The sequence below is a fragment of the Nannospalax galili genome, unplaced genomic scaffold, assembly GCF_000622305.1.
Source record: "Nannospalax galili isolate Female #2095 unplaced genomic scaffold, S.galili_v1.0 scaffold529, whole genome shotgun sequence".
In the NCBI taxonomy this organism is placed as follows: domain Eukaryota; kingdom Metazoa; phylum Chordata; class Mammalia; order Rodentia; family Spalacidae; genus Nannospalax; species Nannospalax galili.
This window is the reverse complement of record NW_008360309.1, coordinates 399589-427122: the sequence shown is the minus strand read 5'-3', so window position 1 is coordinate 427122 and position 27534 is coordinate 399589. Positions and strand designations below refer to the sequence as shown.

Genomic DNA, 27534 nt, shown 5'->3' with positions numbered 1-27534 from the left:
TCAACCTAACTAAGAGACAGACATCAACACAGCCTGCCCTATCACAAATGGTCCCAGCTAGAAGCAGGCTGGAGAGAGGGGCTTACAACATATCCCAGGGTCAAACACATGGAGCACAGAACAAGTCAGGGGATACTAAATAAATCCTTACCACTAAGCTGGGCATAGTAGCTCATACCTGTCATCTCAAGCACTCAAGACTGAAACAGGAAGATCTTCCTGATAATCCCTGTACTTAGGAGCAGAGGCAGGCGTTTCAAAGCCAGCCGGGCCTCCCTAGGGAGTTCCAGGCCAGCTGGGGCTACGGGGAGACCCTGTCTCAAAAAGACCAAAAAAAAAAAAAAATTTAAAAAAAGAAAAATGAAATCATGAAATTTCAGAAAAATGGAGCTGGAAAGTATATTAAGTGAGGTGACAAAAACTAGAGAAAAGCTGGGGCAAGAGGGATGGCTCAGGGGGTTAGCCACCAAGCCTGATTACCTGAGTTTAATCCCGGGAACCCACAGGATGGAAGGATAGAACAGACTCAAACAACACATTGTCCTCTGACTTCCACAGGCACGTACCCACAACACAAAATAAATTTTAACTTTTTAAAAAAACTGTGTATGCGTATATGCATGTAGGTAAGTGCACCCGTGTCATGAAATGCCAGAGGAGGTCAGAAGAGGCTGTCAGATCCCTTGGGACTGGAGTTACAGATAGTTGTTAGCTGCCATGTGGGTGCTGGGATTTGAACCCGGGTCTTCTGCAAGAACAACCAGTATTCTTAACTGCTGAGCCATCTCCCCAGCCCCAAAATAAATAAATTTTAAAAACACAAAAACCACATGTTCTCCTTCCTATGTGGAACCTAGTCTATAATGCAAACATGTATACATGAAAACAGGTGTGTGGGTAAAGTCTAGAAATCTAGAAAGAAGACCAAGAAAGGGTAATATTAGGTGATGAGGAAGGATGGGTTGGTGGAAGTTGAAAGGACACATGGGACATGACAGAGGAAAACAATCTGGGGTGAGTAGGCTACAAAGGGGGGGTGTGGGGGAAGAACTACAAAATACATTTTGTTGACAATGTCCTAATGGTTTCTAACACATTTTATGCTGATTTTAAAAAATAAAAGTACCCCAAGGAAAGGTGTGCACAGGCCCAGAGAGCACCTTGTCCCCTCTGCCATGTGAGACAGCAGGGAGAAGACACTGTTGGGAAGCAGGAAGCAGCCTGCAGCGGAAGTGGAATCTGTGGGTGCTTTGAATGACTGATAGCCCATGTGATCTTAGGGATTTCTGTTAAACAGCACAGATGAACTAAGATAAGTTGCCTCTGCCACAGTGTGAGGTACCATTCTGTTTCCCATTTCCATTAGGTTACCCCAAGTCATCCCTAAGCAATTCCAGATTTGGAGTCTCACAATGACTTCTTAGAAATTTCATTGGGAGACAAAAAAGGAGTCTATCAGCCTCTGATGAGAGGTAGCTTCCCGGCTCCAGGGCAACTGAGAATAACTTAAAATGCCAAGGCAGCTGGAGCCAGAGGATTCCCAAGGGACTGTAGCTAGCATACTCTGTTCCAAGGGGGAGAGCCCAAAACTTCTCACAGACGTTCAGAGGGACAGGGATTCAAATACAGATCAAGTGTGGCAAGAAGATATAACTCTGGAGCCAGGCAGCTCCAGCAGGGGAGCCCTCAGTCCTACGCTGATAACCTGACAACCTTCAAGGTAGTGGAGACAGTCGTACCCTAACCTACAGGACACTGAAGAAACTAGAAGACAGAAATCTCCCATGTTCATCAATCAGAATATTTATTGTGAAAATGGCCATAGTACTAGACTTGATCTGCAGATTTGATGTAATCCCAATTAAAATTTCAGTGGCATTCTTCACAGAAATAGAAAAAGCGATCCTGAACTGTGCACATGCCTGAAATCCCAGTATTCTGGAGGTGGAGGAAAGAGGAACTGGACTTCAAGGTCATCCTTGGCTACACAGTAAATGTGAGGTCAGCCTGGGCTACATGAGACCATCTCAAAAAGCTAAATCCCTGAGTTAGTGAGCTGGCTCACCAACAAAGGTTCCTGTCACTAAAGCCTGAACTGATTCCCTGTAGCCCACATGATAGGAGAGAATGGACTCCTGTAGGTTTTCTTCTGACCTCCATGTGTTAGAGTACATCCAACCCTCCAGACCCAAACAAAATAAATAAATGTAAAACAAACAGAACATACTACTTATTCCTCCCAAAAAGCAAGAATCAGGGTTTAAAGGACAAAGGTCCATTTTCCTTTCTTTTCCCTGAAAGGTCACAGAATGCCACCAGTAGCACCTCATCTGGATGTGTTTGGAGTCCTGGAGGTCTAGGTAGCTTATATTCTCTTACAAACATCACCCAGAGCTTGTTTGGAGGTTCTAGCAGGGGAGCACAGCTACTTGTATATGCTTGACTGAAGAACAGTCCTCTTCCACTGAGCACACAGCTTTGGGAGGGACCAACATGGAGCAGAGAGGGAGGAAGTGGACACCCACCCAGCCAGAGAAGCCCAGTAGTCCTGGAGGTCTAGGTAGCTTATATTCTCTTACAAACATCACCCAGAGCTTGTTTGGAGGTTCTAGCAGGGGAGCACAGCTACTTGTATATGCTTGACTGAAGAACAGTCCTCTTCCACTGAGCACACAGCTTTGGGAGGGACCAACATGGAGCAGAGAGGGAGGAAGTGGACACCCACCCAGCCAGAGAAGCCCAGTCAACCCTGACCATCAGTGGGTCACAGTCAGAAGGCACTTGCACCCACCCACCCACCCTCCTTCCTTCCTTCACTCCCTCCCTCCCTCCTTTTACAAATTATAGCTCTAAGGCATTTTATTATACAAGTTGGTACTTGTGGTGGTTTGAAAGAAAACGTTCCCCACAGGCTCCAAGTACTTGGACATTTTGTCCCCAGATGGTGGCGCTGTTTTGGGAGGTTTTAGAAGGTGTGGCTATCCTGGAGGAAGCACATCACTGAGGGTGGGCTTAGGGAGTTCTTAAGCCTTGCCCAATCTCCAGTTGCTCTCATTTCCTGTGCCTGCTGGAAGATGTAGAGCTTAGCTTCCACTCCTCCTCCACCCACCTCTGCGGCCTTGCCTCCCTGCCATGATGGACTGTAATTCTCCTGGAACCGTTAAGTTCAAATAAATTCTTCCTTCTATAAATTGCTTTGGTCAGTGTTTCTATCACAGCTCCCTGTAGCCTCAGCTCACCATGTAGATCAGGCTGGCCTTGAACTCAAAGAGATCTGCCTGCCTCCTAACTGCAATCTTTCCAGCTGATTTTGGCTGCTATGTGGCTACCTTTTACTTTTTAAAAAAATTTTTATTATTTTTATTTTATGTGTATGAGTGTTATGCCTGCATGTAAGTGCACCCGTGTCATGCAGTGCTGCAGAGGACAGAAGGGGCTGTCGGATCCCTTGAACTGGAGTTACAGACAGTTGTTAGCTGCCATTATGGGTGCTGGGATTCGAACCCAGGTCTTCTGCAAGAACAGTCAGTGTTCTTAACCACCGAGCCTTCTCTCCAGCCCCACTTTTACTTTTTTTTAAAAAGAAATATTTTACAGCCAGGTGTGGTGGCACACGCCTGCAGTCCCAGCACATGGGAGGCAGAGGCTGGCGGATCTCTGTGAGTTCAAGGCCAGCCTGGTCTACATAGTGAGTTCCAGGACAGGTGGGGCTACAGGGAGACCCTGCTTCAAAAAGACAAAAAAAAAAAAAAAATTTTTTCCATTTCATGGGTATGAGTATATTGGCTGCATGTATGTGAGTGCACCCATGTCATACAATGCCAAGGAGGTCAGAAGAGGGCTTCGGATTCCCCTGGAACTGGAATTAAGGACGGTTTGTAGCTGCCATGTGGGTGTTGGGAATCAAACCTGGGTCTTCTGCAAGAGCAGTCAGTGCTCTTAACTGCTGAGCCATCTCTCCAGCCCCTACTTTTACTTTTTTTTTTAAAAGACAGGTCTCCCTGTAGCCCTAGCTGTTCTGGACTCACTATATAAACCAGACTGGCCTCAATCTCACAGAGATCCTCCTACTTCTGCCTCCTGAGTATTGAGACTAAAGGCCTGTATCAACACTGTAGCTATCTGTTACATTTTAATGTATTAACCATGCCTGTGTGTGCATGCAATGGAAGTCAGAAGACAACCTGTATCTGTACACGCAATGGAAGTTAAAGGACAGCTTGCAGGAGTCAGTTCTCTCCTATCATGTGGGTCCTGGGGATATAACTCAGTTGTCACGCTTGGTAGTAAGCTTGCTGGCCCTTTGGCTGCTGTATAAGATCCTCCTTTGGGGTGATTTAAGAGCACAGTCCCTCCTTTGTTGGTAGTAGGCTTTACATCTAGTATGGATGCTGCTTTCCATTCTGTCATTTTGGGTTCAAACCTACCTCTAGAGCACCCCCCACTGCAGCAGATTTTTTTTTCACTTTTATCTGCATTTATTTTATGCTCAATTTATTCCTGGGTCATAAGTTTTGTTTCTTCAGTTTCTTCTGGGATTTTTCTTTTGTGCAACTTCCTCTTCAGGCTTAGGAACAATTTGTTCCTTTTCAGTGAGGATCATTTCGATGTGGCGGGGGAGCTCATGTATGGGTTAATGCAACCATGAGCTCTGTACGTTCTGCGGCGCATCTTGGGCGATTTGTTCACCTGGATATGCTCAGTGGCCAGAGAATCTACATCTAAACCCTTAAGTTCAGCATTACTTTCTGCATTTTTAAGCATGTGCAGCAAATATTCAGCACTCTTTTTGGGCCACCGACCTTGTGTCCAGCCCCACTGTTTGGCCTGGGCACACCTACCAACTCCACCGTTATAATGCCGGAATGGCACACACTGCTTCTTTAAGGTGACATCTTTCAGATACTTGGTGGCTTTTTGGATATGCATACTCTTGATGGCCTGGGCAGCTTCACGTGTGTTCTTAAAGTGAACATGAAGGTTAGAACCTCTTGATTTGCATGATTTTGTAGGGTTTTCTGGGTCAAGAGCGTAACGAACCATTTTCACAGGTCACCTCGAGGGGCTTACCTGCAGGCAGATTTTAACAGATCGAAAAACTGTTCCCAACTCCATATGCTTCATGTTGTAAAACACAAGGGCCGTGGCTCAGGCTCGGCTCCCCTAGCCCCACTGAAGATGGGTCACCCCAGCCTGGAGGCCACAGCCACCAACCATGAGCCTTCACCAGAAAGGGTCATAGCCATAGCCAAGCACAGGCTACCCAGGTACAGGATTGCCACGGAATACAGCAGGAGTACTTCAAAGCAAGACAGAAAACTCCCACTTTCCTTATTTTTAGTTTTTACATTTATTTATTAATTTTGTATGAGTGTGTGCACCAAGATGTATACGTGGAGGTCAGGGGACAATTTATGGGAGTTTGTTTTCTCTTTCCACCATGTGGGGATGAAACTCAGGTCATTAGGCTTGGTAGTGAGCACCTTCACCTGCTGAGCAATTTCACCAGGCCCCATATTCCTTCTTTAAACTCACTTGATGGAATAGTAAGAGAGGCTTCACATGGGGCTGAAAAATTCTCAATGGACAACTGAGCTAAACTGATACCAAAGTTATGAAAGAGACACAGGCGCACTGAGAGACTGGTTGGGTCAGAAAGATTTGCAAAAGCCTGGTCCCGCCAGCTGCTGAAGAGATACAGTCTGTTCGACCTCCTGGGCCGATAAACTAGCAGGCTGCAAAGTCTATAGTATTTGTGCCTCAACATCCAAAATGCTCAACTCCCTTATGCAAAACTGTGTAGTGTTTGCATATGACCATCACACATCTTCCCATGTACTTTAGATTTATTTTTATGTATGTATGTGCTAGTGTGTACAAGTGCACAGAGGCCAGAAGAGGGTGTTAGATCCCCTGGAGCTGGAGTTAAAGGTGGTTTACAACCACCTGCTGTGGATAATGGGAAATGAATTCCAGTCTTCTGCAAGAACAACCAGTACTCTTAGCTGCTGGGCCATCTCTCCAGCCTCCAACAATGTACTTTAAATCGTATCTGTTATTTATAGTACCCAATACAATTATAGTATCCAACACAATGCAAATGCGAATTACATGGTTGTTATATATACTAGATCCTTTAGAGAACTGTTCAAGAAAAAAAGTATACATGTTTTGTTCAAATGCAATTGTTTGTTTCTTTGGTGTGTGTGTGGACAGTATTGTTTAAGACTATACAGCTGAAGCTATCCTGGAGTTCCCCATACAGTAGCCCAGACTGGCCTTGAACTCCCTAAGCTGAGAATGACTTTAAACTCCTGATCTTCTAGCCTCAGCCTCTAGAGTGCTGGGATTCCAGAGCTGTACCTCCTTATCCTGCCCCGCCCCATGGTGTTCTAGTTTCATTCCTGTTGCTGTGAAAAAACACCCTGACCAAAGGTGACTTAGGGGAGGAAAGGGCTCACAATTCCAGGGTCTATTACTGTGGAGATGCCACAGAGGCAGGAACTTGAGACAGCTGGTTACACCACAACAATCAGAACGGAATGCACCCACACCAACTGCTTGTGGCAGTTAGCTTTTCCTTCTCCCAGGTAGTCCAGGGCATTCAGGGAGGATCTTCTGCCCTCAATTAAGACTATCAAGATGGGGCTAAAGGAAGTTGGGCATGGTGGCACACAGTTTTAATCCCCGCACTCAGGAGACAGAGGCAGGCAGATCTCTGTGAGTTTGAGGCCAGCCTGGTCTACATGTCTACATAGTAAGTTCCAGGCTAACTAGGGTGGGCTACATAAAGAGACTCTGTCTCAGAAAACGAACCAACCAACCAAACAAACAAACAAACAAAAAAAACGATGTGGATGATGAAGACATGGCTCAGCACTTACAGGACCCAGGTTCAGTTCCCAGCACTCAAATGGCAGCTCACAACTGTCTGTAACTCCAGTTCCAGGGGATCCAACACTCATCTGCCCTGCATGAACACTGCATGCACATGGTGCACTTACATACATTTAAGCAAAATATTCATATACATTAAAAAAAAAATGGCCTGGAAACATGGTTTAGGGGTTAAGGGCACTTAGTTGTAGATAACCTGGGTTTGGTTCCCACATGGCAGCTAACAACTGTAGATAACTCCAGGTCCAGGGGATCCAACACCCTCTTCTGGTCTCCACAGGCATTGCACACACATGGTACACTTACAAACATACAGGCAAGACACACTCATACACATAATGTAAAACTAAATATATAAATAAAAATAATATGTTTTTGAGACATGGTCTCACTATATAGCCCTGGTTGGCCTGGAACCCTCTATGAAGAACCAGGCTGGGCTGGAGCTCAACAGAGATCTGCCAGCCTCTGATGCCTGCCTTAATAAAAAAACATTCTTTTGTTGGGTCTTTTTGAGACAAGGTTTTCCTGTAGCACTGACTGGCCTGGAACTCAATATGTTGACCAGGCTGGCCTCACAGAGATCCACCTGCCTCTGCCTTCCAAGTGCTGGAATTAAAGGCATGTGCCACCATTCCTAGCCCTGAAAAAAGATTTTTTTTTTAAATTAAAAAGAAAAGTGGAATGAAAACAGCTGAAGGCTGGGTAGCATTTCTAACTTTCCAGATAGAGGCTGTAAGACTGAAGAGTCAGCATTATGTGACAAGCAAGGGGAACTCATATTTGCCTAGCACAAGTACAAAGCCCTGGGCCCAGTGGGGGAGGGGCAATGACACTCAGGACATCAATGCACGCTTCTCTAGGACTACTGGTGTGTGAGCTGGGTCTTATGCATCTCAGATTGGCCTCAAAGTCACTATGTACCAAGCATGCACCTGTATGCTAGGCAAGCACTCTACCAACTGAGCTTCATATCTGACTTTATAACCTGATCTCACAGCAGGACCCTAGTGGCTCCACCTTCCACACTATCAGACATTGGTGCCCCTCCTAGAGAATCACCTTCATCCCCAAACAGAACCCTTTCAACACAACCTCATCCTCCAGAAGGACTTCAGTTCTTTCCTCTTTTTAATTCCAGCAGGTGTCAAACAGCTAACTCAAAGCAGATTTCATCAACCCAGCTTTGCTGACACCAGGTCCAAGTAAATGGTCTTAAAACTGCTTTGATTTTTTTCCCTCCTATTGAAACTAGAATAAAATCTCAACTCCTTATTAAGATTTGTAAGCTCTTGAGTTGGAGAGATGGTTTTGTGGTTAGGAGCACTGGCTGCTCTTGCAGAGGGGCCAGGTTCTGTTCCTAGCATATGATGGCTAACAACCATCCACAACTCCAGTTCTAGGGGATCTGACCCTCTTCTGGCCTCATCTGGGTAGGTTAACCAGGCACCAGTAGATGGACCCACGAGAAAGGACAAAAATATAATGAAAACAGGTGGGATAGTAAGGGGTGGTACAAACAGGGGAAGGAGTTTAAGTACAATCAAATTATTTTATATGAAATTCACAAAAATTCAATTAAAAAAATTTTAAAGGTGTTTAGATCATGGATCCTAAGAGAAACTCTAGAGACCCAGCCAAGAATCTGGTCTGGGCTTCAGCCAGAAACTCTCCCTACACCTTTCTGGAGCAGTAATCTTATAGTCACTCCAATGATACAGAAACTTGGGCCTAGGAGACGACTCAGTGTCTAAAGGTACGTGCTACCAAACTTCAAGGCCTGAGTTTGATCCATATAAAGAAAGAACTGATTCCCACAAGTTGTCCTAGACTTCCACATATTCAGTGACCTACCTCTATCCCACAAAATAAATGTAATGAAAAAGTTAAAAAAAAAAAAAAAGAAAAAAGCCAGTTGTGGTGGCTCATGCCTTTTATACCAGCACTTGGGAGGCAAAGGCAGGCAGATTTCTGTGGAACTGAGGCCAGCCTGGTCTATACAGCTAGCTCTATGCCAGCTGGGGCTAACCAAGGTGGAGCATGACAGGAAGAGAACTAACATTGACCTCTGGCCTCCATACACACACACACACACACACAGAAAAAAAAAGGCATTCCCCACACACTACACATACATCCACAAAAATTTTTTAAAGAGTTTTTGCTAGCTGGGACTGCATCTCAGGTGGTAGTGTTCACCAGGCATGCAGAACATCCTGGGTTAAGTCCCCCGCACCACATAAACTGGATGTGGTAGTATAGGCCTGTCATCTTAGCATTCAGGGAAGCTGAGGTTGAAGATCAGAAGCTCAAGGTCATCCTTGGCTACATAGTGAAGTAGACGGTCAATTCCTTGGAAATATGAGACTCCAAATCATACATACAAATACACAAACGAGAGAGAGAGATTAAGGAGAGAGAGAGAGAGAGAGAGAGAGAGAGAGAGAGAGAGAGAGACCTTAGGTATGGTTGGATGGTAGCACATGCCTCTTATTTCAGCAGGATGATTAGGAGTTCAAGGTCATCCTCTACTACATAATGAGTCTGAGGGTTGCCTGATAATAAAAGGGGGGGCAGGGACTGGAGAGGTGCCTAAGGGGTTAAGAACACTTGATGCTCTTCTTGAGGACCTGAGTTTGGTTGTCAGCACCCACACTGAGTGGCTAACAACCGCCTGTAACTCCAGTTGCAGGGCATCCAATGCCCTTTTCTGGCCTCCGAGGGCACCTGCATACATGTGGCACGCACGCATACACATAAAAAATAAACCTTATGTCCGCCCTGCCCGATAACTCTTTTCCTGAAAGTTCTCCTTGGGTCCCGAATCACATCACCCCAGCTCAGCTCTCCAGTCCCCTAGACACATTCTCGAGCCTCATCTCCAGAACTTCGCGTCTAGAAAACCTGTTATCCTCACCCATGCCACTAACGGACGTCTTGGTCTTTCCAGCGTCCCGCGTTCCCATCGCTGGGCCCTCCCCACTAACTCCGACACCTCCTTTCCTCCCGAAGCCACCCCTCTGGTTCGGGTCGAGCTCCTGCAGTCCTCGCTCCCGCTCGCTCGAGGCCCGCCGAGCCTGTCCATCACTCCCTGCTCGGGCCGCACTTGTCCCCATCCTTATCCTCAACCCGCGCGTCCCCTCACTGCGCCCGCATTGCACCTGGCCTGGGCCTCGTCCAGGCTCTGGTCTGTGATGGCCATGATCTGCTGCAGGACATCACTCGTGTCGAGACTCAGTGGAGCTGCGGGCGGCGGGCGGTGTGGGACGGGTGGCGGCGGTGGCGGCGGCGGCGGCGGCGGCGGTGGCGCGGGACGCAGCGGAGCGGCCATGGATGATGAGCGGGGCAAGCGCTGAGGGTGGGACAGGGCCTGCGGGAGAACTAGCGCATGCGCGGCAACCCAACTGCCGCAGCCCCAGAAGCCACGCCCCCTCCGCGACAATCCGCCAACCGCCACTGCGCATCGTTTGCGGAAACGGCCCCGGAAGCGCCATCCACCAATCGGCGCCGTGAACTGTCCTTACCCCCGTGACACGCCCCAAGCAGACCTCTCAACGGCCGCAGAGGACCGGGTTGAGGGTTGCCTAGGTAACAGTGATTCCCGCCGGCTTCCCCTCAGGACACGCCTCCACTAGAGGCGTGCGCCAATGGGCACCATGCATCCCTACCTCCCACCCCCACCCCCCCCACAGCGATGAAAACCGGTTGAGGGTTACCATGGCAGTGACGACTACAGTCTGCGTCTCTTCAGACCGGAGTGGCTCCCCTCTGCCTCCCCTGCACCTCCTCTCCTGGTTCTCAGCCCTACTCAGGTCCCTGCTTCTCCACAAAGACCCCCGTTCCTCACGGCCTCCCACATCTGAGTTCCCACTCCTCAGAGGCCTGCCTCTGAGTGCCTGCTTTCCTCAGAACTTAAAAAAAAAAAAAAAAATTGAGGACAGTTGTGGTGGCCCACGCAGATCTCTTAGGGACCAGGAAAAAAAAATGTTTTTTTTTTTAGCTGTTTTCATGTAACCCAGGCCCACCTCAAATTTGCTACGTAATCAAAGATGATCTTGAAGTCCTGATCGTCTTGGCTCCACTTCCAGGTGCTGGCCTGACAGGAATGTACCACGGTCAGCTGGGGATCGAACCCAGGGCTTCATGTTAGTCAAGCACTCTACCAAACGAAGTACATTCCTTCCCCGCCCCTCCCCTTTTTTAAAATATCTTGAGGTAGGGTCTCACTGTAGTCCAGGCCATCCTGGAACTCCCTATGTAGCCAAGGATGACCTTGAACTTGACCATCCTGCTCTTACCTCCTGAATACTGAGATTACAGGCATTTGCCACTACACCCCATCTATTTGGTGTTGGGGATGGAATCCAGGGCTTTACACGTTAGGAAAACACTCAACTAGTTGGTCTAATACATCTCCAGTCCATTTTTAAAAATTTTCTTGAAACAGAGTCTCTCTCCCAGGCCATTTTCGAACTTGCTTTGTAGTCAAAGATGACTGCACTTGCTATGTAGTGGAGCATGACTTTGAACTTCTGATCTCCTGCTTCCACCACTCAAGTGCTGGGATAACAAGTGTGTGCCACAATACTACATTAATATAATGCTAGGGATGGAATACAGATATGCCAGGAAAGCATTCTCCCAACTTAACTATGTCTCCATCATGGCTTTTCAACTCCTGAGACCAGATCTCACGTAGCCCAGGCTGATCTCAAACTCCCAACCGTGTAGCTCAGGATGACCTTGAACTCCTGATCCTCTCTTCTCCATCTCCTGAGTGCTGAGATGAAAAGACTATGTCACTGCCCCCAGCTGGCTCCTCAGAACTCTTGCTCCTCATAGCTCTAACAATCTCCTCAGATTTCCCACTCCTCAGCCCTCCTTCTTCCTGAAGGTCTCTCACACCTGAGTCCCAGACTCAAAATTCTTGTCTCTTCTCATAGTCCCTTATATCCTCCTCAGAGTCCTCCCTCACCCATCCTCACTGTTCTTCTGACTCATGCCCTTCCCAGAAACCCTCAGGCTCAGAACCCCAACACCCCTGTTGTGTGGCTTTTTCTGGGGAATCTATTTCTGTTCATCACAGATGAGAGTTCAAACTGACCAAAGAAACAAGTCCACTCAAGTCGAGCTTGGTGAACCAATGAATTTATTGGGGTTACTTATAGTAGTGTGGGTGGCTCATGGGCAGCTACACCACCAAAGTGGTTTCCTCCCTCCAGCCATCATTACTGTCTTCTATATCCCCAGCAGGGGGAGTGGCCCCATGTCCCTTTCTCAACTTCCACAAAAGAATTTTAGTGGCCCAATCTTGTGAGGGTCTTGTGTGAGTGATCACAGCTGATCCAAGATGATAGCAATCATGTCCAACCTGGAGGAATAGCTACATAATGGTTTCCCAGAAGCCTTGGGCCTCCATGGGGTGCCCCACTGCACCATAGGCCCCCCACTCTGGTCAGTTACCAGAGTGCTGGTTCTGCCTCTGGAGCTTTCCATGTCCCTTTCATCTGGCCACAGTGCACAGGTATGTGTGGATGGCAAGAAGTCAGAATAGGGTACTTTCCTCCACTAGAGAAGTCAACTCTGTTCATCTTATTAAAAACAAAACAAAACAAAATACAGCATCAGAGTGACCTCATTTGTTCATTCTTTTTAAAAATTTCACTTATTTATATTTTGTGCATATGTGGAGGGTAGGTGCATATGTCATAATACATGTGTAGAGGTCAGAGGGCAGCTTTCAGGAACTGGTTCTCTCCTTCTACCATGTGGGTCCTGGGGATTGAACTCAGGTCATCAGGTTTGGCAGCAAGCACCTTTACCTACTGAGCCATCTTGCCAGCCTTGTTCATTCTTTTCATACATAGTATTCCAAGCCTAGCAAATATTAGCACACAGCTACAGAATGAAGGCTGTTTGCTGAATGCCTACTCTTGGGCGCACTCTAAGTCAGAGAAAACCCTCACAGGTCTTTTCTCTCATGTTTAGGACCCATGACATAACAAAAGGCTCCTCAAGTGAATGAGTGGACGTAAATTCCTTCTCCAAAGTCCTGGAACATCCGTCCCAGAATTTGTTCAGAGACAGACTTCAGATGAAGGCTCAGTGAGAATCCTTAGCATGGCTGGGAAGTCTATCTTCCCCAATTGTTGCTGGAGAGGAAACTCAGACACCATGTGGTATGGTTCGGTTGCAGGAATGGGGGGACTTCACAGGGGGCACAGCAAGAAACAGAGATGTGCTGGGACAATAGGGAAAGCCCTCTGATAAAGGGAATTTGAGGCTTGACCCTGACAGCAGGAAGTAATAGAACACTTGTGGGCCACCTCAAGTGATGCCCTATACAAAAAGTCAGCCACCGGCAGTGCACGTCATGAGCCTGATTGGCAGGGGAGGAGAGAGGGATGGGAGCCTGAAAGCATCAGTAGAGACAAAAACTTGATGCCACCCTGTAGAGGAAAGATCAACAAGCGCTGGGCAGGAGAGATAGATGGCTCGGTGGTTAAAGCACTTGCTTCCTAAGCATGAAGACTGGAGTTTCTGGATCCCCAGAAACCCACATAAATGCCAGGTGGGCATAGTGGCCTACTTGTAATTGTAGCCTAGGAGGGCAATAGTCAGGGGCTCCCCAAAGCAAGCTGGCTGGGGAGAATAGCATATCATAGCTGTGAGCTCTGGGTTTGATTGAGAAACCTTGCCTCATTGAATAAGGTAGAAGAGCCATTGAGGATGATTCCTGACATCAACCTCAGGCCTCCACATTTGACCACGTGCATGCACACACTCCCACAGACAGACAGACAGATACACACACACACACACACACACACACACACACACACACACACGCACAAAATGGGAAAAGCTGACAAGGTAAATCCTTAAACACAACCTAGAAGATGCTGGTATAAGAGCAGCCACTCAGAACAGATGAGACAAAGATGACTTTGGAAGCCATTGAAAGGGATCTTCAGGGGCTGGAGAGATGGATTGGATCAGCGGTTAAGAACACTGGCTGTTCTTGCAGAAGACCTGGGTCCGAATCCCAGCACCCACATGGCAGCTAAAAACTCCATAACTCCAGTTTCAGGGGATCTGACAGCCTCTTCTGTCCTCTTCTGGCATTACAGAATACAGGTACACTTACATACATGAAGGCAGTACATGCACACACATAAAAATAAAAAGAAAGCCAGGTGTAGTGGCACATTCCTTTAGTCCCAGCACTTAGAAGACAGAGGCAGGTGGACCTCTGAGTTCAGGGCCAGCCTGGTCTACATATCGAGTTCCAGGCCAGCTAGGGGGCTACAGGGAGACCCTGTCTCAAAAAGACCAAATAAAACCATTTAATATAATATAATATAAAATAAAATAAAAGGGGTCCTCAATTCAGGATTTGGCTGGTTGCCTCAACACTCAAAGTGACACGTGTCCAACAGGTCTAGAGCTCCACAGAGGTGGGGACTTGTATCCTTCATGGGCACCTGCCTGGAAGAGCTCCTGGGTCAGCACCTCTGGAGACTCTGGCTCTAGGAGCCATGCTGCCCACACTGGACGTTCAAGAAGTATTCACCCCTTAGTTCAGTCTTGCTTCCTCAGGGAGGAGGGGACAGCTCTCCCTTTGAGAAACCTAGGTTCATTGAATGTAAAAGGTGGTGGGGTACTTGCCTAGCATGTGTAAAGCCCAGGGTTCAACCACCAGCAATGTGAAAAGTAAGAACATTTACTGTAGAAAGACAGTGATATTTTCAGTTCTCTAGAAACAGATGCTTTAATGGTTTAAGAATTTGGCCTTAGATAAGGCAGAGGTTCAAATTCCTGCTGTTACTCAGCACGTGAATCTGGAAGTGAAGACATAATCCTGACTCCTCTCTGGTGAAATGGAGCAGGAAACTAAGTTCATGGCCCATGCTGCCTGCCAGGGGCTTCTCTGGGCAGAGAGGGAGCTCATCAAGAACACAGCACATGTGAGGCCTTGTGGGGCTGAGAAGGGAAAAGTTCAGGTGAACTTGTCCAGGTTCTATAAGATGACAAAGCCCCTTCCTCAGAGATAATTCTAGTCCCACCAGGCATGTCTGGGCCTTTTCCAAGCTGTGTAACCTCAGGCCTGTCATCTCTGCACTCAGGAAAATGATTGACAGTTTGAGATCAGCCTGGGGTACATAGTTCCAGGACAGACTGAATTACATAATATAAGACCCTGGGTCAAAAAAAAAAAAGTGTCAGGCAGGAGGAAGAGGCTCACACAGATCAGAAATCATTCCAGGTTCTTGAAGAAGGAGACAGGCAGGGGACAGTTGAGAAGAGGACAGAGGCAGAAGGAAAAAGATGCAAGACTTCAATAAGAGACAGAAGCTGGGGATGGTAGTGTACACTTCTAAAGCCAGCACATAGCACATAGGAGGTGGAGGCAGAAGGATAAGGAGTTTAAGGTCAAAATAGTCCATGTCACAAGTTTAAGGCTAGCCTGAGTCACATGAGACCCTGTCTCAAAAAAAAAAAAAAAAAAACCCAAAAAAAGAGAGAGCGAGAGAGTGAGGAATTAAAACCTATTCCATGTTGAATAGATTTCAAGCCAAGACAATTCTAGTACACAATGACAGACTGCGTTAATTGTCTCAGGTGACCTCAGAGGGAAAAGACTGGCCCTGTATCATGCAGCCTCTTCCATATTAGTGGAGACAGGCCAGCCCTCAGAGGCTGCTCAGCACTCCTAAGGAATCAGTCTCAGTACCAGCTCTTGGGAGGTGGAAGCAGGAGGATCAAGAGTTCAAGGCTGTCCTCAGCTACATAGTGAGTACAAGGCTAGCCTGGGGTACATGAGACCCTGTCTCAAAAAAAACAAAAACAAACTAACCTCAGGAAGACAGTGTGCCCATAGTCCACCCTGTCACAATGGGCAGCATGGCCTGGAATAGCTCTCACCTCTTCCACCCTGAATACTCACAGCACCACGTAGAGGCAGTCCACAGGACATACCAGAGATGTATAGTAAACATACAAAATGTTTGTCTAAAAAACCCTAAAACCTGAGATGAGCGAGAGCCAGATTTCTGTGTTCCATTGGCTGTTCTCCCAGGTGCATGGAGACAACCCCAAATCCCTGCATCCTGTGGCAGCCAGAGCTGTGGGCGTTGAGAGTGCTGGGGACCATACCACAGCTCAAGTTGCTAAAGGGTGGAGTCCATCAGCGGGTGGCCATTTTCAGGAAGCATGATGCGGGTGCTGGCACCCGTCCGGGCAGAGGAGTAATGGGAAGACTTGTGGGTGGACCAGCCGAGGCACATGCAGCAGAGGAGGCGGCGGAAGGTGTGGCGCATCTCAGCATCTCGACAGGAGTATACCACGGCATTGACCAGTGAGTTGGCCTCGGCCAGGAGCAGGAAATACTTCTCCACAGCCAGGACATTGCAGGACTTACAGTCCAGACCATCCAGGAGCAGCACCACTTGGCCTGGTGTCCAGCACACCACGAACGCCCCTGCAGGATGGAGGCAGGGGTGAGCATGTTGAGCTCACCCCCTCAGCTCAGAGCTCAGGCCATGACCAACTTGTGGTACACACCACACAAGCTCCCTATGGGATAGAACTGTTAAGAGGGTACAGGTACATTTTCCCAATTTGCCTGCCACAGGGATACCTTTCTTAACTTCATTACATAAAGTGACCATCCTAGGTCACTTTAAGATTCCCTAGAAGATTCTATGTTGAGATCTGTTTACTGAGGGTCAGGATAGGAGGTTACCATGGGACAGGCTAGTTAGGGAGGGGTCAGGAAAGGAATCACTGAGGAGAGTCCATCCATGTGGGGCAGTGTTCCTCCTATACCAAAGCCACAGTGAACACACCACTCCCTACTAAAACCTCCAAAGGGGAACTGGTGAGATGGTTCAGCAGGTAAAGGTGTTCACTGCTAAGTCTGGTGACCTGAGTTTGATCCCTGGGACCCTTGTTGTGTAAGGAAAAAACAGATTCCTGGAAGTTGTCCTCTGACCTCCACACACATACACTAAATAAATGTAAAAATAATAGTAGTTAGATTTTTATTTATGTGTGTGAGTGTATGCCACATTAAGTGCAGCTGCCTGTGGACACCAGAAGAGGGTTTTGGATCCCCTGGAGCTTATAGGCTGTTGTGAACTTCTTAACATGGGTACTGGGAGCAAATGAACTCAGGGTCCTCTGGAAGAGCAGGATGTACTCTTAACCACTGAGCAATTTCTTCATTCCACCCCCCCCAAGAATAACCCCCAAAGAGAGCCCTGGAGCTTATAGGCTGTTGTGAACTTCTTAACATGGGTACTGGGAGCAAATGAACTCAGGGTCCTCTGGAAGAGCAGGATGTACTCTTAACCACTGAGCAATTTCTTCATTCCACCCCCCCAAGAATAAACCCCCAAAGAGAGCACACACCCCTTAGCCTAGGGAAATGGGAAGCAGCAGGATCAGGAGTTCAAGTCCTGCCTTAGCTACATAGGGAGTTTGAGGACAGCCTGGGCTACATGAGACCCTGCCTCAAACAAACAACTAAACAAACAAAAAGACCTCCAAATGGCTTCCTATGGAAAAGAGATGAAAATGAACTGTCTATGACCTTCAAGGCTTGCTGCCCTTTTCTCCTCGATATAGGCTGGCCACAGGGGCCTCTGGAGACTGCCTGGTCCTGCAATGTGGTTTCAGTTTCTGTCCTCTTTCCTTCTCCCCTGCACGGAGGTCTCTGCTCTGATCTCACCTCCCTAAAGAACACCCCCTCCTCTTTGCTCTATCAGGCCACTTGTTCGGTTTCCCAGGGTCCCAAAGGCCCAGGCAGGGAGAGCATTCCACTTACCCAGGATGATGACAACAGTCTTGACCAGGCTGAGGGTGGTCTCTCGGTAGCGGGGGTGACAGCTGACATGCTCTGCCATGCGCTGCACCCGTCTACGCACGTAGAAGAAAATTCGGATGTAGACGGCTACCATGAGCACAAAGACAAGCAGGCTAGACAGGGCCCACACGGCCAGATAGGAACGGCTGAACAGGGGCACCATGCGTGAGCAGCGGTCCAAGTTACAGAGACAGTGCCAGAAGTGTGCAGGCAGCAGTCCCAGGCCCAGTGCCGCCACCCACACACCCACGATGAGTGTGACCACCCGGCCCCGTGGCAGGCGGCTGTGCAGCTGCACGGCCATGACACTTCGGTGCCTCTCCACAGCAATGGCCAGGAGCGTGGCCACCGATGCTGTGAGGCTGGTGTCCAACAGGCCCTGCCGTAGAAACCAACCCTTGATGGAGAGCCTGGCAGTGCGAGGGCCGGTGTGGAACATGAGGAACAGGTAGGCCACACCGGCAAAGAGGTCAGCCGCTGCCAGGTTGCCGAGCAGGTAGTAGATGGGCTGGTGGAAGCGGCGGTTGGATGCGATGGCCGCAATAACTAGCAGGTTGGTCAGCAACACCAGTACACTGACTGTCAGCCCCAGGGCCACCACCACCACGTCCTTGGGGCGCCAGTGAGGGCTGAGCTCCTTGCCACTGTTATTGTAGAAAAAGCCGATGGTCTCATTATAGTAGCACTGGCCCATCTTGACAACCTGGGGACACAGAAAACAGCACAGGTGGCCCTTGTAGAAGGCCACAGGACCCAGCAGCAGCCAGAGACAAGAGTGGAAGTTGAAGATTACAGGCTTAGATGGCCTCTTAGCAAGATGTTTGTGGTGAGGACCAAGGTGACCTAAAAAAAGCAAGCTCCCTAGTGACCAGGAAGCAGCTATTTCTTATCTAGTCATAAAACCTTTGGAACTGAGAACCGAACCCAGGACCTTCTGCTTGCTAGGCAAGCACTCTACCACTGAGCTAAATCCCCAACCCCATAAAACCCTTTTTTGGAAACCCTGACTCGACATGTAGACCTAGCTGGTCTCAAACTCACATAGACATCTGCCAGCCTCTGCCTCCTGCATGTTATCACAAAACTTAAAAAGATCTCGAATCAACGGTTTCTTCTTCTTCTTCTTCTTTTTTTTTCTTTCTTTTTTTTTTTTTTTTAACTTGAAGAACCCAAAGCAAACGCATCTACATTACAACTTTGGCTCACGTGCCACCAATCTGTGACCGGGTTGGACACCTGTGGTTAGCGAGGGGGTGGGGGGTGCTTAGGGCAGGACAAAAGGGCATGAGCTGCAGGACAGCCGGAAAGAGGATCATTCTGGTGCCGGGGTCCATGCACCGCACGGAAGACGGTGCATGTGCGTCCCAGGGTGAGGTCCCTTGTTAGCACCGGGAGTGGAGGGCAGCTGCGTGGCGCGGAGCTGATTTGGGGCAAGCAGAGTAGACAGAGATGCCAAACCAGAAGTTGAGCTACAGGCAGGATTTGCGCGCGAGAGTTCCTGAAGCAGGCGGGGCATTGGCCTGTTCCAGGGTGGGAACAAGGACCTAGGAGGCCTCCGGACAAAAGAGGGAGTAGAAAAGTTGAAATCCACCGTGCTAGCAGGCGACCTCGGGCAGGGGGAAGGGTTGGTGGGAGGGAGGGGGCGTGCCTTGCTCTCCTCCGGAGCTTGCACCCATCCTGGCCCGCCTTACCTGGGCCAACAATCAAGCCGCAGACCAGGCCGGCTCGCTGGGGGTCGAGACAGGACGGAGACCCATGTCCCAGCGTCGGGGCGGGGGCAAAGCAGCGTCCGGGTGTGCCCAGAGCCCCAAGCAGAGAAGAAGCGAGAGGCGGGGCCCTGAAGCCACGCCTCCACCTGCTCCAGCGCCCGCCCCCCGGGAGCCCCGCCCCCGGGAGCCCCGCCCGCTGGGAGCTCCGCCCGCTGGGAGCCCCACGCGTGTCCCCGCTCCCCGCCCCAGCTCCCTTTCCTAAGTGGAACACCCCTTCCATCCTGGATCCCATGCACCACATACGCTCGCCCTTTCGCACCTTTGGGACTGAGTCACTCGGGTGCTAGAGCGCTCCGCTGCGGTTGGCTTCTGGAGCGCCCCCATTCCTGTCCAATCTTGCACCCAGCTGCAATCCTCGCCCAGATCGCGATCCAAGCTAGACTCCCCCAAACCCCCCCCTCTGCTGCTTCGAGGCCACCTAGCCGTGGATCTGGGCTCCAGACCTCCCGGACTCTGCGCGCCACCCGGGCTTCCCTCAATTTAGCCCCTGTTGGGTGCTGGCGCTGGCCTGCAGCCTTCTCTAGCCTCCCACAGTCCGCAGCACACAGCCTCATTGTCTCGGTTATCTGCGCCACGTTGTATTTGATTATGTAGAACCAGATCAGGGACACCAAGCTCTGGCAGGGCCAGAGTGACTCATCTGTGGATCCAGGCTCAGTGTGAACTGCCTGTAGGTTCTGCAGGGTGTTTTATAGAAACCTTGGCTTATCTGGTCGGTAATAAAGAGGTAAGAGGTACTGCTCTTACTGATGGCCTCTTGTCAGCCTTCCTTGGCAGACAGATGCCTAAGGATAAAATTACTCATCTAGCTGGGTGTGGTGACCCACGCCTTTAGTCCCAGCACTCATGAATCTGTGAGATCAAGGTCAGCCTGATCTACACAGGGAGTTCTAGGCCTGCTGGGGCTCCAGGGAGACCCTGCCTAAGAAAAAAATACATATCCATTAAATTAAAAAATCATTACTTCTTATTTGTCTATATGTGCACAGAGACCAAAAGACAGACAAGTTGCTGGAATCAGTTCTCTCCTTTTACGATTTGGATCCAGGGTATCCAACTCAGGTCCTCAGGCACGTTTATGCCCTGAACCATCTCACCAGCCCCAGGATAGTTTTATTCACAGGCAATCAGCACCCAGAGTCCACCAGCACTTGGGAGGCAGAGGCAGAAGCAGGCAGATCTCCACTGAGTTCAAAGCCAGCCTGCTCTACATAGTAAGTTCCAGGCCAGCCACTCCAAAAACTGGTCACCTGGAATCAGCCAAGGAGGTAGGTGGGCTTGGGAACCATTGTGATCAAAGCAGCCGGATACCTCTGTCTCAGAGGTCAGAGACTAGGGTGGACTCTAAGTATCTTAGGACCTGTACTGACCATTGAGAACTGACCCCGAGTCACCTGTCTTGCATCTGTGTGGCTCTGACATTTGAAACCTCATGTCTGACAAGAGAGATGCTAAGACACTCAAACCAAGTGTTTTAGGTCTTCCACAGGATAGTCTTTCCTTATTGGAATTTTCTGGAAACTCCTTTTTCCTTCACCCCACCAAATTGGTTTGGTCTCCAGGTGGGGGCAGGTGGGGAGACACATAGAGCCACCTCCTCAGTCCTGTGTCTCTCAGGATGGTGGGTAGTCAGAGATGCTCCTCAGTTTCCTCAGGCTGAGGGTCAGCACAGCAGGCGGTCCTGGGCACAGCCTCACTGTCCAGTTTGGAGAGTAGCCGGGCTGTCTCCTGGGTGATCTCAAAGTGCTTAGGCAGAGGGGTACGGCGCAGGGGGCTGCCATCAGGGGAGGCAGCAGCAGGGCCCTGGCCTCGTCCCCTCAAACTACCTCGGTGCATTGTCGAGACAGTGATAGGAGCCTCCTCAGAAAGCTTGGAAGCCACCAGGACCAAGCCGGACAGCTGGTGAGTGACAGGCCGTACACCTCCCCGGGGATACTTCACTGGCTGGCGGCTGAAGTGGCCCCGGGATTGTGTTCCCAGGAGCAAATCCTCGGGGCTGTGGCTGGATGCTGGTGGGGTGATGAATTCTGAGCATTCCCAAGTCCTCTGGATGTCCCCTCCCCAAAGTCACCTGTCAACCAACACCCCAAGGCAGGGGCTCCCCAGCACTCACCTCCCTCTGTCCCATCTCTGTTGTCTTCCACCATTTCCTCCCTTTGGTCACTTTGTAGAGTTGCAACCTGCAGGAAGAAATGCAGAAATGTGACTGAACAATAAGGGCCCAAGTTTTGTGAGCAGAGGGGACAGCTCAGTGGGTAAGAGTACTTGTGCAAGCATGAGGACCTGAGTGTGAATCCTTAGCACCCAAGTGAAAAGCCAGGCATGGCTGTGCATGCCTGCAGCTCCTGCATTGGGGTAGTGGAGCCAGGGATCCTGGAAGCTCGCCAACACAGCAGCCTAGTTCTAACAGCTAGCTTCTGATTCACTGAGAGACCCTGTCTCAAGACAATAGAAACTAGGAGTAACAGAGGAAGACACCCAGCGTCCTGCTCTGGCCTCTGCATGGGCGCATGTACACACACCCTTGCATGCAGACGCCATACACATGTTCCTAATCCCCCCCCCGAAAAAAAAAGTCCCAGAGTTTTGAGACTTGGAAAGCCATTGGTTTGCTCCTGGTATGGAAAAGTTCCTTTGCAGTTTGTTATTTGGGAACAGATAAGTGTCCAATATACAGCCACAGCTGGCCTGGAACTCACAGAGAACCACCTGCTTCTGTCTCCTGAGTGCTGAGATTAAAGGCATGTACCACCACCATGCCTGGCCTGAAAGCCCCGCTCCTACAGAGCAGCTAGTTAACTCTGGACTTACTAAGGATAGACTGGTCAGCAGAGGAGGGAGCCAAGGGAGGTTCGGCCAGCTGTGTCTTGGGACCAGGTAGTAACTCCACAGGCCAGTTCCTATGCTGCACTTTCTGTACCTTCACCCTCCATCTGCTTTCTAGTATTAGTCTTATTTTGCCTTTAACTAGACAGCAGCTGGACTCTCTTTCCATGCAGCACTGTCCCGTGTTCACGCTGAGCCACTGGAGTTCTGAGGTGAAGCTCTATGCTGCCATGGATACCCAGGAACTGTGAGGCAGCCTATCATCCCAGCCACTCAGGGGGCTGAAGCAGGAGGATCTCCAGGGAGAGGTGAGTTCACTGTAGTCCTGTGTATAGGCCTTGGACATGGACTACTCTGGCTTCCCAGAGTGGCCACGGTGGCTGTCTCCCCATTTCATGGCTAAGCTCTGGGCCCTGTTTGGTCAGCACCATTAGAATCTGACTACCACTCTCCACTCAGGGTTACTTATAGCTCAAAGCCTTAACCATCTGCAAATAGTTTTGACAACAGTATTGCCTCTTATATAGGACTATCTGTGTGGCCCCTACAGTCATTCCCTCCAAGGCCTGGGCACAGTGTGCATGGCCAGTGCTCAGCTGTAGCTCACACCCTGTGCTGAACTTAACAGAAGCTGGCAGAGACTTTTTTACAGTGCTGCGAATCAGACCCAGTACCTGGCACGTGATAGGAAAGTGCTCTACCACCAAGGACACTTGCAGCCAGGCCTTCCTTCTTTCCTGTTTCCCTCATCCACTCATTACAGTGCAGGACTGGACACAGCAGGCATGTTACCACCCCACGGCCTTTGCATTGGCTGTTCCCTGTGCCTGGCACACCTTTCCTCAGATTTGCCCATGCCACACATCCCACCCTCACATCTTGCCAGTCTTTGCTCAAATCTACCTATTCCAGCGGATTTCTGTGACTTCAAGGCCAGCCTGGTCTACATAGCGAGTTCCAGGCCAGTTGGGGCTACAAGGAGACTCTGTTTCAAAAAACAAAACAAAATAACAACATCCAGCTATTCTCTAAGACCAATGCTATCGTGTTTGCGGCAGCAAACCCCCGCATTCCTACCATGAGTCGCACCCCGCACTCATTCTCTTTTCTCTATAGCACCTTTTGTAATGCTGTCTGTGACTGATGTCATGCTTAGCCTTTTTCCACTAGGACTCGGACACCAGGAGGAAGAAGTCTTTGAGTATCTATCTCACTGATCTATCTGAAAAGTCTACAGCAAAGTTTGGTGCATGATACTTTTAGAAATGGGAGATGACCATACTGCACAGTGGCAGAGCTGACCCAGCCGTTACTCTACTGCCCACCTTCACCCCAAACCCAGCACAAGTCAAACCAGATGAAGAAAGTGGAAGAAATTTTAAAGGGAGGGGCAGGTGAGATGGCTCAGTGAAAAAGCGCTCTTTGTTCGAGCCTGATGACCCAAGTTCAATCAGTCAAAAAGCTGGATGTGGGGCCTGTTAAGGGCACTGATTGCTTTTGCAAAGGACCCAGGTTTGATTCCCAGCACCCACATGGTAGCTAACAACCATCCTAACTTCAGTTCCAGGGGATCCTGCCTCTTCTTCTGACTTCCATGAGCACTGCATGACATGGGTGCACTTACATACATGCAGACAATATACTCATACACATAAAATAGTAAAATATTTTTTTAAAAAGCTGGATGTATGGCCGGGCGTGGTGGTGCACACCTTTAATCCCAGCACTAGGGAGGTAGAGACAGGTGGATCTCTCTAAGATTGAGGCCAGCCTGGTCTACATAGTAAGTTCGAGGCCAGCTGGGGCTACAGGGGGACCCTTTCTCAAAAAAACAAAAAAAAAAAAAAAAAAAACAGGATGATGCAGTAAACATCTGTAATCCTAGCGCTATGGTGAGATGGGATGGGGAGACAGGAGACTCACTCAGAAGCTCTCAGGCCAGCCTGGAGTAGGCAGTGTGGCAGAAACAAGAGCCCCTCCCTCAACAAGATAGATAGATATATAGAGAGAGAGCCTGATTCCTGAAAGTTGTCCTCTGACCTCCACACAAATCATGATATGGATGTACCACACTCACATATCATATACACACAATAAATAAATACACAAATATATACATTTTAAAGAGAAAAAAGAATGCCTAGCATGGTGGTACCCACCCCAACTGTAATTCTAGCACAGAGGAAGGAACCAAAAGATCCTGCCTCAAAACAACATGACAAAAAGGCAGCCTGTCATCCCAGCCACTCAGGAGGCTGCAGCAGGAGGATCCTTAAATTCAGTCACTCTGGCCTACAAAGAGAGTTCAAGGCCAAGCTGGAAACTTAGTGAGACTTTGCCATAAAATAAAAAGTAAACAGAAGGCTGGGGGTATGATTCAGTGGTAGATGCATGCCTAACACATACCAGGTTCAATATCCAGTTGTGGGGAAAGAAAAAGAAAGAAAGAAAAGAAAAAGGAGAATTAAACACAGCCAAGGCCCTCCCCAGCTCCATGGGCCCAGCAGAGTCCTACCTCAGGGGGTGTGGCCATAGGCTGCTTCTCCAGGGCATCGTGGGGCTTGGGGTCTGGGCTAGAGTCTGAGGCTATGGCTGGGGGCTGTGTGTCTGGGACAAGAAATGGGGCTGGGGGCCGGGGGCTGGATGCCAGGGGTACAGGAGCTGGGCAGGGGTCTTGGGGCAAGGGCTCAGGGGCCAGAGGAAGCTCATCCATCCCAAAGATCTGCTCGTAGTTGAGGATGAGGAACTCAACAAGTTGAGCCTGGTGCCCAGAGTCCAGTAGGCAGGCTGCAGGGCTGGCACCTGCAGCCCTGGGACCATCTGGTGGCCGCAGCAGTGTAGGCCCAAATACGATTCCCAGGTTGTTGGCAGACATCTTGTTTTCCTCAAACCTCGCGGCCACCCTGATGAAAGAATGGTCAAGCATGGGAGATGGGCATTGGTGAAGGACAGGACTTGCAGGCCAGCCTGATGGGGACTGGGCCATGTCACAGATAAGTAGTCCCCAGTGACTGTTTGAGACCAGTTAGTTGCATGTCCAGTGTTGGGGGTTAGGTGTCAGTACCCAAAGAGCTCAGAAAATAGGTGAAAGGTCAGAGGTTAGCATCAGCCACAAAGGTCAGCAGTCACATGCGCAGGAAAAAGGGGGCCATGATTTGAAGCTTGGGGACCCATGCACACCTGAACAGATGGGCCACCAGGTGCCGTAGGGTGCTGTAGTTAGAGTCGGGCAGCTGTATCAAGAGGGTCTTCAGCGAGTGGATAACCTCAGGGCTGGGGCTGGGGGTCCCAGGGTCGTCCCCAGGGTCTGCATGCAGGGTCTTTGCCAGAGAGATGAAGGCGTCGTAGAAGTGGAAGGGGACCACAGGGTCGGTGAGCTGGCAGGGACAGGAGTGTGGGTGGGCTGCTGAGGGTCCTCAGCCAGAGGCCACTGGGTCCCTGCCAACCACCTCCAGTGTAGAGCCACCTACCTCCTGAAGAAACCGCTTGAGGACACTTGTGACATCGTGAGGAGAGTTTCCTGACAGCTCCACCAGCCCACGACCATTCTCAAAGGCCTGGCACAGTCGCTCTACTCGCAACCGGGACCCGCTGACCCGGTAGATACCCTGTAGGGTGAGAGACACCTGGCTTATGATCTGGCCGTCAGTGGGGACAGGTCATTCTTGGGGACAGTCAAGAGTCTGCAAGGTACCTACCTGAATGCTCAGGGCTCGATGCTCTATCTCACTTGTGCACTTGGTGACCACAAAGGGCACCTCCTCAGGGAAGTCCCTGGGGAGCTGTAGGAAGTCAACTCCAAAGAGAGGAATCCGGGCTGGGAGCCGCCGGTGTCCACAAAGAATGAGCAGGGTTTCCAGGCAGCGCTTATGACAGGTCAGAAAACACTGGGAGGGTGGGAGGGAGGTCATAAGGAGGTCCTCAGGAGGTCAGTAGGAGATGAGAAGGTTATCAAGATGCCCAGGGAGAAGAAGGTTAAGAGATCATCAGAAGGGGCTAGCAAGATGGCTTAGCAGATAAAAGGTGCTTGTGACCAAGATTGAAGACCCGACTTTGATCCCCAGGACTCACACGGTGGAAGGAGAGAACCAACTCCTCCAAGTTGTTTTCTAATCTTCATACTGACACCATGGTACACACACACACACACACACACACACACACACACACACTCTCCCCTGACCCACATGCACAATAAATAAATATAAAAATAAAGATAGCATTTATTAGATCAAGGTAAATTCTAGAGGAAAAAAGGCTGTTAGAGATCTTGGGTCAGCACAATAAGTGGAGGTCAAAAGAAGTCATCAGGTCATCAGCCCAGGCCTCACCTCCTCACACTCTGTACCGCTGACCATAAAAGCTTCACACTCTCTGCATTTGGCTGGGCCCCGAAGCCGTCGCAGACGGTGGGTCTGGGCTGCTGTGGACAGTGTCCATTTTCTGAAGGGGCTGCCCAGCCCATTCTCTATCCCGTCCCCCAGGTCTGCAGAAAGGTAGGGTCAGAGTTGTGAGGACCGCCTCCCCCTGCAAACCCACCTGCCCACCCACATCTGGTCTTACCAGGGTCTCGCTCCTCAAAGTCATCAGAGGACTCAGTGCCTGTAGATGAGGCCTTTACCAGCCGCCGAGTGCCAGTGCCTAGGGTGAGAGGGTCATAGAGAGAGAATGTCAGAGGGGTCATGTAGACAGGCTAGGTCTAAGGAGACAAGACTTTGTCAGAGCCTCCAAAAGCACCCACAGACACCCCTGGGAAAAAAAGGTCAGGGTTAAGGGTTGGAGGACAGACTAGGGTCCTGTAGAGTGGCTCAGAGGAAACTTCCATGAAGAGAATGGGTCAGGGGCTGGAGATATGGCTCAGTGGTTAAGAGTACTGGCTGCTCTTGCAGAAAACCTGGGTTCAGTTCCTAGCACTCACATATGGCTAACAATGAACCATAACTCCAGCATTGTACAACATGGGTGCACTTACATACATGCAGGCAGTATACTCATACGCATAAAATAAAAATGATTAAAATATTTTTTAAAAATATTTTATTTAGCTGGGAGTGGTAGCACACGCCTGTTGTCCCAGCACTTGGGAGGCAGAGGCAGGTGGATCTCTGTGAATTCAAGGCTGGCCTGGTCTACATAGTGAGTTCCAGGACAGCTGGAACCTGCTTCAAAAAGACA

The 27534-nt window shown here is 49.6% G+C and overlaps 3 protein-coding genes across 5 annotated transcripts in view; all 3 read right to left on the bottom strand.

Moving 5' to 3' along the window:
* The window catches only part of Pbx4 (PBX homeobox 4), a 49483-nt gene extending 39237 nt beyond the window's left edge, over positions 1 to 10246 (bottom strand). The window contains exon 1 of the mRNA XM_008824677.2: positions 10059 to 10246. Coding sequence (XP_008822899.1) covers positions 10059 to 10228 — 170 coding nt within the window. The 5' untranslated portion in view covers positions 10229 to 10246. The remainder of the gene's footprint in view (positions 1 to 10058) is intronic.
* A 4042-nt stretch (positions 10247 to 14288) lies between these two features.
* Positions 14289 to 19581, bottom strand: Lpar2 (lysophosphatidic acid receptor 2). The gene is made up of 3 exons (XM_008824465.3): positions 19456 to 19581; positions 17726 to 18467; positions 14289 to 16378 (listed from the first exon to the last, which is right to left on the bottom strand). Exons 2-3 carry the CDS (start codon positions 18456 to 18458, stop codon positions 16068 to 16070), a joined length of 1044 nt encoding a protein of 347 aa, XP_008822687.1. The 5' UTR covers positions 18459 to 18467; positions 19456 to 19581; the 3' UTR covers positions 14289 to 16067.
* Positions 19582 to 20477: 896 nt separating this feature from the next.
* Positions 20478 to 27534, bottom strand: part of Gmip (GEM interacting protein) — a 14898-nt gene continuing 7841 nt past the window's right edge. For all 3 annotated transcript variants that reach the window (XM_029559336.1, XM_008824463.2, XM_029559335.1), the window contains 8 exons: positions 26923 to 27000; positions 26691 to 26845; positions 26058 to 26246; positions 25830 to 25967; positions 25540 to 25736; positions 24875 to 25262; positions 21647 to 21713; positions 20478 to 21542 (listed from right to left, as the gene is read on the bottom strand). In XM_029559336.1, the coding sequence (XP_029415196.1) occupies positions 21163 to 21542; positions 21647 to 21713; positions 24875 to 25262; positions 25540 to 25736; positions 25830 to 25967; positions 26058 to 26246; positions 26691 to 26845; positions 26923 to 27000 (1592 nt within the window). In that variant the 3' untranslated portion in view covers positions 20478 to 21162. The remainder of the gene's footprint in view (positions 21543 to 21646; positions 21714 to 24874; positions 25263 to 25539; positions 25737 to 25829; positions 25968 to 26057; positions 26247 to 26690; positions 26846 to 26922; positions 27001 to 27534) is intronic.